The sequence below is a fragment of the Atta colombica genome, unplaced genomic scaffold (genome assembly GCF_001594045.1).
Source record: "Atta colombica isolate Treedump-2 unplaced genomic scaffold, Acol1.0 scaffold55, whole genome shotgun sequence".
Taxonomy (NCBI): domain Eukaryota; kingdom Metazoa; phylum Arthropoda; class Insecta; order Hymenoptera; family Formicidae; genus Atta; species Atta colombica.
The window spans coordinates 970,563-980,957 of NW_017259545.1; the positions used below are offsets into that span (position 1 = coordinate 970,563).

General features: G+C 32.7%; 1 protein-coding gene across 1 annotated transcript in view; it reads left to right on the forward strand.

Moving 5' to 3' along the window:
• The window catches only part of LOC108692001 (protein timeless homolog), a 99,597-nt gene that overhangs the window by 2,853 nt on the left and 86,349 nt on the right, over positions 1 to 10,395 (forward strand). Inside the window, exons 7-13 of the mRNA XM_018200072.1 lie at positions 538 to 655; positions 921 to 1,183; positions 2,643 to 2,775; positions 2,850 to 3,004; positions 4,064 to 4,197; positions 4,287 to 4,434; positions 4,572 to 4,652. Of these exons, the coding sequence (XP_018055561.1) occupies positions 538 to 655; positions 921 to 1,183; positions 2,643 to 2,775; positions 2,850 to 3,004; positions 4,064 to 4,197; positions 4,287 to 4,434; positions 4,572 to 4,652 (1,032 nt within the window). The remainder of the gene's footprint in view (positions 1 to 537; positions 656 to 920; positions 1,184 to 2,642; positions 2,776 to 2,849; positions 3,005 to 4,063; positions 4,198 to 4,286; positions 4,435 to 4,571; positions 4,653 to 10,395) is intronic.

The following is a 10,395-nucleotide window of genomic DNA, read 5'->3' on the forward strand; positions in this document are numbered from 1 at the left end:
GAGATTGTTTTTTTTTAAATTTGTAATGTTTTTACATAGCTAAATGCAAATTTAAAATTATTTTAAATTTTATTTGTGGTTATGCCATCGATAAACTTTTCGAGAAGTTAGCTATTTGTTTAAAAACAGGAGAATGATGGACGTGAACTTCTCTCGTGAGAAAAAAAGTATAAGAAAATGGATAGGGTTCGCGTCTTCGTCATTTAGGAAACTATCTGTTGTTGACAGCTGCTTTCTATTCTATTGATTGAATCGTTCATGGAATCATGGCTGAAATTGAATTCGAATGATCAGTTCTCTTTTTAGTAGCAAGGGACCACCTTATATTCGCTTCTCAATTCGTAGAGACGATAAGGAAGGGAAACGCGAAAGCTAAACAAGAAATCCAATCTTTACTTGAATCGTACATATTATTCTTTCGACGTTGTATATCGTATTCTATTACACGTTATGTTTACATTTGAAAAGTTCAAGAATATATTTTGCTTCATGAACAACTTCAATCTCTGATATTACAATATATTTTTGATTAATTAGACACTCACGATTCGGCGGTACTTACGTAGTGCAAAATATGAAAGCTATCGGAGAAAATCAAATGATATGCCATAAACCATATCAAAAAATCGAAGCAGTGGAATTTGGTCACGATAAGGTAAATTTTGCAAGTTGATTACTAATTTGTAACTTTTCCTTGTCTTTCTACTATTTCCGATAATGTAGAGATAGCTCAGAGTTCGTATTCTTGAAAAATATTCAAGAATACTATAGTATGCATTTACGTATATTATAGATTTTCTTAGTATTTTGTATTTTATAATATTTTTTTGAGATTATAGCTCCTTATTATATGTTATATTCGAGTTTTATTCGAACGAAATTGTCGAGTATGAATAGAAGGCACGTGTCTTTTGCAATAGAAAAGAGTGAAGCGACGCAGAGATAAAATGAGCTTGCAAGACGCCAAGGAAGAGCGCACGTCTGCCCTCAGCGTACGGCTCTTTCTAAAAGAATTTTGTGTAGAATTTCTAAGCGGGGCTTACAACCCCGTGATGAAATTCACTCGATCTTGCTTCATCAATGACCCTCATGGCCAAGCCGTGGAAGCAGCTGTCTATCTGTGGGCCTTACGTTTCTTCATGGAGTTCAATCGACATTACAAGTTTCAAGTGAAATATGTAAGGTAAATCTTCGCGCTTTAAGTTTCTCATAGCGAAGTCTACATTGTCGCATACCTCGGCTAAAGAGGCAGAAAGCGAGACAGTTTACGAACTCGTTTTACGCATCGTCGCTTTCTTTCGGATCTTGTCTAGAAAGAAAATTCTCCAGCGTCCGCGCAAATAGGCTGAACCATCTAACTTTATGTCATAGAATAATTTTTACAACGGTTTCGAATGGTATTAAATGTCACAGAATGTCTATATTAATATAATTTTTTTTGAAATGATAAACATTTATTTAAATTATTTTTTTGTATCAAAAGTTTGTTAAAATTTATTTATTAAGCTAGATCTGTACTGATCCTATACATATATTTACACATTTCTTGATTAAACAATGTATGTATGTTATATAGTTCGTATTTTGTTTACAATTCGTTAGCTGCAATATACGCCAATGTATATAATTCTTCATTTTTGTTGGATCAAATTTTATTGGCAGATTGATTCACCGATATCGATTGTTGTTACAATCATAAAAATAAAAAAAAAGTTTTTTATTTTATACATTTTTTGCACATATTTAAAATTTGAATATTTTGTAAAGTTGCCTAATATGAGATACCTTTTTTTAAAGACTTGTAATTTATTTAATTTGCAACCTTAATTCCTATTTTCGTATTAATTTTATGGGAAATATATTCAAGATTTATCACCAAAAGTTAGCGATCGATAGTAGCTATACTTTGTTGTATGTGAAATTTTTTTTTCGAAAGTGCCGATTTTGTTCATTTAAAGAAAGGATCTCTAATATGAGATATAAGGGTTTTCTTGTATGAGATCTTATAACAAAAAACTAAGGAAAAACTAAAGGTAAGCTTTTTATATATGCTTTTATTATATTACAAGTAGGAACAAAGAATTTGAATGTTATACATAATAATTATATAATTTTTGGATGTGTGTGTATGTGAGTATGTGAGTGTGTGTGAGTAATCTTAACAATAGAATCATCATTTTAATATTTCGTTCAATAGTATGTTTTGAAATATTGAATTGTTTATGCTCTCTATTAGGTAGGAATACCTTAAGTATCTCATATTATGATTTCCATGCCTTGTGGTTTCATTAATATCACTGCAGACTTTATTACCAAATATTTATTTATTATATAAAAAACAAGATTTGAAGATTAATCTCAATAAAATTCGACAACATCCAATTTCAAGACTTTTCTTTTTTCACAACTACTACACGCATGATTTAATAATGAGTTTTCTACTAAATATGTTTTCTACTAAATATATTTCACTCTATAAGTAATAAGTTCATAATAAAATCAATCACATTTTATTAGTTTAGTAGAAATCCTGCTATCTCATATTGGGAATCTATCTCATAATAAGCAACCTTACCTTATTATTAATCGGAAGTTCACGAAAAAGTTCATTAAAAAATGAATTATTTTATTTTACTATCTAGCGAAACTATATCTACAGAAGTGTTTTATTTAGTGCAAAGACAAATGGACCAATATTATGAGATGATAATAGTCGATAAAAAAAAGATACCACTTTGGTCTCGTAGATTACATTTGGCATTAAAGGCATATCAGGTAGGAATTTTATGATAATTAATATTACGTGTGAATATTTGGAGAAACTAACAAAAATACATCTCACTTTTTAGGAACTTCTTAACACTCTTATGGCAATGGATAAGAATAGTGATGATGGTGTTAGAGAATCTAGCAAGATAATTAAAAGTAATATCTTTTATGTCCCGGAATATCGGGAAACGATACTCTCTCAGCTTTTGTGCTTCGATGAAGTTAAAATGTCACGGTGAGTTAATAGAACTTCGTCATTATTATTATCGCAAAAATAGATTGTAAACGTCGCATAAATAAATTGTGTAACTTTATCGTTTTGATTACTAAATACAAAAGTAAAAAATTGAAAGTGACTTGAAACATTTTAAAAAGAAACTAATAGAAATTACGAAGGGAAGAAAAATTATTAAAAGGAAAAAAAAATTGATTTCACAGTTGTGCTTTTATTGTTTTTAATTGTCAGTCATTCCCCTTTTAATTTAGCAGAATAAGTCGCTAAATCCTTTATGAATCTCTCGCAAATTTCTCGTGAATTTTTTTTAGCAGGTAATAATGTAATGCAGATATCACAAAAAGTTATGTGACGCATCATCCTACGCTGAACAATGCACGTCTCTACCGAGCAAATTTGCGTCATAGAGAGAGGAGAGGGGGGGGAGAAAGGAGGAAAGAGAAGGAGAGGGAGGGAGAGGGAGAGAGAGAGAGAGAGAGAGAGAGAGAGAGAGAGAGAGAGAAACTCTTTACCGAAAGTTTTATCTACCGCAGACAGATTGATTCACTTTCGGATCAATCGGTTCGACCAGCCAGGAAGCCACTCTGGCTCCCTCCGATGCTGTTCCTTTTCGACTATTTCTCTTCTTCGGCGGCTGGTCTCGGTACCACGCGCTCACACCCACCCGGTTTCTTCCTCCCTTCTACGGTTCGGCGGAATAAACAACTTTTATCGACCTTCCGGCCGGCGAAATGGGAAAAGGCGGTGGGCGTTCAACTTGCTACGAGTTTGACGGGTTTTGCGCGGATTTCCACGACGGAAATGTAAGGGTGGCGCGACGTACCGCAATGCCACGTTGCTGCTACTTTGACGTTACAGGGACGCTGACGAAAACAGGACGACAGTTCCGTCAAACTTTAGCTTTGATGGCGGTAGCGCGCGTTGCCGGAACTAAATTGACAAATTAATGCGCGAGTAGCAGGATTGAATTAATTTCTTGTCACAAGGAAGGAAGGAAAGCGGTTTAAGTTTACCATCGGCTTAAAACAATGTAATTACATGAATATGCTTATCTTTTAGGCAGTACTTAGTGGATCTTATCACAACTATTCATACATTTCTGAAAATACTTGAACACTACTGTCAGAAAGGCCAGCAACATCTCGTAGTTCAAAAAATAAAGTTAAAGAGAAAAAGAACTAAAAAGGGAAAAAGTAAGATTTGTTTTTGTATTGACTGTTTAGAAGAATTTAAAATTAAATTTGATAATTTAACGTAAAATTGTTGAATTTTTTTTAACCAGAGTCTACTCAGGAAAATGTAACAGCTCCTACTTTGGAAGAACGTTGGGATATTATTGGTCCCGAATTATCTGCTGTTATGCGCGATGCCGTTATACCTGTAGTGGTGCCGTTTGATGCAACCTTAGACACACCTATCGACGATCAAAAGTACATATTAACATTATGATGATTAAGTAGAAGAATTATATTTACGTTATTATTGATATATTATTATTGATATATTTGTTGAAATGATTGAAAGTATATACGATCGTCTACGATTTCTTTTTTGTTTCTGATTATAGAGCAGATGCTATGAAGAGAATCCAGAAATTAATGCGACAAAGAAACTTGGAACAGGCAGTCGGTCTTCTACGTGCAGCAAGGTAAGGGATTTGTTTATTTTGAGAAGTGATTTCTAGAAAGTAGCTTGTTGTCATGAAATTCATGCTGAAGCGATGGCATTGTTGTTTATTTTGAAAATCAGTTTTGCACCTAAACTATTGTCATGCAATGCGATGAGTGAGTTACAAAGTAATGACATTTCTGTTACTTTGTTTAATTGAAATGCGACAGATTGCTTGCATTAAAATATCATATATAATTATAATATTTCGCTTGCAATATCGTAATTTATGTTCTAGGCGATTAATACATATGTAAATTTTTATGGAATTTTTAGTTTGGTCGCTATAAAAAATCTTTTATTTCTTATCTCTGGATTTTTATCGTTTAATTTTTAATTCACATTATTTTTTAACAATAATATTATATATCAATATATAGAAATCTTTGTTTTTTTTTATCTTTTTATACATTTACAACGCTTATATTTTTGTGAGGGAATTTACAGTTTTCAATTACAGAAGATATATTTTCGAGGTAAGTCAGTTAATTACGGGGATTGTGCAGGCTTTGTTTTGTCAAACAAAGGCGTTCATTATGTTAGGGTTAGAGGGTCAGTAAGAACAAGGGATTTATTCACGTAAACTTGATGAATTTTGGATCCTTTGAGCCAAGCGTATATAGTATATGTGAAATATAACATAAATAAAAGTAAAATATAGATAGTAATATAATAATGACGTAAATACGTAATATTAATATACTTTCTGATTACATAATATTGTAAAAGTTATGATTCGGTTCATTCTCTTTCTCATATATTTATTTTCTTGAATTATTTATATATAAAATCATATACTTAACACAAAATTCGTTTATTATCTTGTTATTTTCATTTAAAAAATTAATTCAAAAATGTTCTATAAAAAATAGTTAATGAAAAACTTATTATTCTTTTGTGATTTTTGTTTGATTATAATTCCTATAATATATTAATTACGCTTATTGAGCTATTTGAGATTTTTTTTTGGCTTTGTGCATCGACCAGTCACACGGCCAATTAACTGGCGAAAAGCCAAGCGTTTGCACTGCCGCAGATATTTACATTACATTAAATCTGAAAGGGATCTACCGCGCTCTTGTAACGCGTCGGTATACACCGGTTCATCGGGGTGAACCGGTACCCAACCAACTCTTTGAAGTGTTCCAGCTCTAAATGTGCCTATGAGTCATGTCCCTCTGTCAACTTGTTTCTGCGTTCTACCTCGCCAACTCTTCTCCCTCTAAGGCTTAATCGCTGCCTCGATGCTTTTCCGCGAGATTCGATATACCCTTCGCTGATAAACTCCGTCGACGTGTAAATAGATTCTTTACGCGGCTCGTCTCAAAGCATTTTCGCTTTTACGCTATAAACGCGTACACAGATCGTGTATGTCTTAAATTTTCTTTATACAGAATAATTCAGTAAATATCAAAAAATAACGTTTATCATCTAAATTTCACAATCTCAAATTACCTTGTCAGTGACATTTAAAAATAACCGTTGTGCGCTAAGACGTTAGTTTTAACTGAGAATACCGGATACAGGGCGTTGTACCATTAATCTTTAACTTTATTAGTTCTATCAGATTGGAGTGCCGTGATATAACCGCGGGAATAAAAGTCGGGTTTATCGTCACCGCCTTCCTCTATCATAAAGCTATGAAATTATAGTCCCTTCCGCGATTTTTCTTTACGTGATATCATCACTGCGAACTACTTCGGGAGATTGTACGTAATATTCCATCGTCCATTTTATGGAGGTAATGTTTACTATGGCTGGTACACAATGGTAGTCTGTAGGACCATGCCGACCTTGTGCACACAAGGGGATAAAAGTAGCAGACTGTTGACTACGCCGTATATAGACTACGCCTAAGCGCAGACAATATTGTTAATAAGGCATTTACGGTAATACGTACGTAAGACAAACAATGTAATACCCCCCTATTCTCTTCGCGTACACGTCTTCGTTTCTCAGTTACGGTAGTACTTCTGGTAATCGTGTTTCGTTTGCCTAGCAAATATTCCGTCGTCTGGCTACTGGTTTTAGCCCTCTAATTTTCCATTTGCACCGTCTGCGACCCTCCATACAATAATTTTAACTTACGAATTGCGTAAGATGATTATGACTTACTATGAAAAAAATCTTCAATTTATCATTTTCTTCTTTTCTTATCTAATCGCAGTGCAGTAATGATTTCATTGTTTGCGAAGCACCAGCTTGAAATTTTCTTTCACTATGTATTTTAGAATATTGTGATTAATATGTTGAAACAAAATCTAGTTTATTCAAGAACATTGGAAATATCTGTTTCTAGAATAACTTTGTCTTCTTGCGTATAGTTAGGAGAATAATAAAAAAAAAAAGAGAAGAATATCTGTAGAGAGAAATCTTGGAGAGAATTCTTAAAGAGAACTTGTCAGAAGTATGATAATGTAAATACATTTAAGTGCTTTTCTGTGACAATTTAATATCCAAGTCCGAAGGCTGATTCATCTCTTTGCCAAGCATGAAAATGGACGTGTCGAAATTATCTATTTCATGTCTGGCAAAGCGGTATCGGCTTGTATGTCGGAACGCTGAGTCGGAGGATGACGACGACGACGCTGGCGACGACGACGATGACGACGACGGGCACGGCGCGGCGCGTCTGAGAGATTCCATTGTCGCGGAACTTCAAATCGAGGGATAATGGGGATTGTATGCTGCTGAATTTCTATTCAGGAAGCCAGCAGCCAGTACCAGCATCGTACGAGCCACTTCTTCCGCTTCGGGGACAGCACCCTTCCTCTTCTTTTGCGTCCTCTTCCTTTGCGTCAGCTTATTGGATTCATCTCCAGCGGAGAAAATTTTGGAAAGCTTTCGAAAGTGAACCGGACTTTCTTGACCTGCGAACCTAAAATTCGCATACAGCAGAAAAATCGTTATACAGCTTGACTTGCGATTAGCATATGAAAACGATAAGACTGAATTTTTTATTCGAATGGCAGTTATAAAAATTAATGAATATTTTTTTATAATTAAGTTTTAATAATAAAAATCAATAGTGAGAAAATATATTTTTCTAATTTCAATTACTACTTAATCAAAGATAAACATTTTAATTATCATATAGGCTTAATTTAATATATATTCAATACAACTGGAATCAAAAGAATCATCAACTATAGTCGAATTTCATAACAATTGTTTTTACTTTATTTTTAGTGTCTTGTATACGCCAGCTGCGACTCGACTAATGTGCACTATATGGATTACGTGTTTGCTCGCGTGTAAACGTGGATGGATCATGTCCAAACTTGATTTCAATCCGAGTCGTATATTGTAAAACGTATAGTTGTGTCGCGTGTATACGCATAAAACGAACCACGTTCTATGTGCATACGTATCCGCGTTAGAATCGGCCATACGCTTCGCTTTTATATAGTACAATTGCAACTAAGTGCGATTTCATGTCAAGTGACCAAATCCAATTCTCTGGATTTTAATGCGACTCCAGCTCTATTAGGACGGAGTAAAGTAGAAACGATTTTCATTATCAATCGCGCAATGCTATGACAATGGAAGGAAGAAGAAAAGATTTTTATCGCCATTGTTATTTTTACAGCTGAAAGCTACATGATTACAGTGCAAAAGTATTGATAAAGAAATCCATCATCGTAATATTATAATTTTTATTGTAGTCTTCATAGTTTGTGTTTCTTTTCTGTTTGAATATACAAATATTGAATTTAATCACCTATAAAATTAAAATTTTTCATAGTTGTAATCTTTTCACGAAAAGATTTTGCTGCATTAGCTAAAAATTTAGCTAATTCATATACAGAGCTGAAAATAATTTTATTGGATCCAAATAATTATGTAGAATGTTCAAGCTGAGATAAAATCAAAATTTTTTTGTAATTTTGTTGTTTATCATGCTTGAGCATTATTATTTTGATGATTCAACAGAATTATTTTTAAATCTGCTTTTAGCTTTTTGGATACTTCAACAAAACCGTTGTTACTATGTGGCTGCAAATTTTTATAGTTTGATTATAATATTTAATTTGATGTATTTAAAACTGGAATTGAATAATAATTATAATCTCTCCTTCCCTCCCTCCCTCCCTCTCTTCCTCCCTTCCTCCCTCCCTCCCTCTCTCCCTTCCCCCCTCCCTGTTCTACCGTAATAATCTTAATAATCTTATAATCTTTATATATTTATCAATACATACAAAGATATTTAATAAAATATATTAACAACAAATTTTATAGATATTTAAGTTTGCAAGAAAATAATTCTCAGTTATGAAAAAAAATTTTATGTGATAAATAAGTTAAAAACTGCATAACAGTACAAAGTTTTTTTTTCATGAGAATAGTTTTTGAAGTTGTATATATTTTTTTATATGTAATTAAAAAATTGTAAACAGATATCTTCAGTGTACATTTAAAACGAATGAAATGATATTTGAGAATCATACCGTCGTGTAATGTAAGGTTAAAAAAGTCCACCATTAGCTACACCTTTCTTCGGGGCGTTCCTGAAAACGTGACTTTACTTTTGTTTGCTAGTCACGTTCGCACATGATCATCTGTTTTCTTTTTTCTGACTTCTCATAAAGTATATAGGGTGTCTCACACCCAACTAAGCCAGCTTTCGTATGTCTTGGATGTAATTTTTTTTAAATAAAAGTGTGTAGAGAGACTAATGATTTGTAAACTATGAAGGATTGGAAATAAATACTGAAACAGTTATATCATACAAAGTAAAATCAAAAATATTTTACATAAAAAATAAAATTATTAAAAGCTTTATTATTTAGAGAGAATTATGTTATTTTTTTTTAGTATATGAGGTCATATAACTCAATTTTTATCAATTTTGTAGTTGGTGAATTTTGCAAAAATTCTGAATCGCAAACGCATGTCGTGGTAAATTTTAACATGATAATAATGATAAATTTAACAAAATTTAAATATATAGATTGACTTGCTTCGTTGCTATTTTCATCTTCGAAAGTCTTTCTTCTCTCTTACGTGCCTCTTCTCTATTTCCTCGTCCGACGATGGCGGTGGCACTTTCCGCTTTGTGGCCCTAAGATACACAGATACTTTGTAAAGGAGATGCATGTGTGTCAGTACCAACGATAGGATAGATAGGTGGGTCGACGAAGAATAAAGGTTGGGTGTGAGCACTTGACGCAAGGAGTCCGATGTTGATGTAGATCGTGGTGAGACTCTCATGCTCAAAGGAACCTTCTATAAGACTCATTGAGTTTGCCACTCGGACTTCTCATCGCGTTGTTACTCTGCATCGAATTTTCCTTAGTCGTATGTCTTCAGATAATGAACTTCTTTTATTCAATATCATTTCAATCTTATTAACAATTTATGAATTCATTATTCCATATATTATTTATAGGATTAGAAATTTTATATACTTTGATCCATTGGAACTTTCGATGATATCCTAATTTGGAAAAAGTGTTACAACTTTTTACAAAGAATTTTGTCTGAAAGAATTTAAAGAATGTGATTTAGTTTTCTAAAAAAAAAATTAATGTATTTTTTAATTGTAATGCATTTTTTAAGTATAATGTTACAAAAATTTAATGTTTTCATTTCGCGCAGTCCACAGTAAAAAGATTCAACTATAAATAATTTTCATTATTTAATATATCGAGCTTTGCTTTTATGAAATATAAAGTTTGTGCACTTTGTAATAAGTTTTATATATATATATTTATATACATATA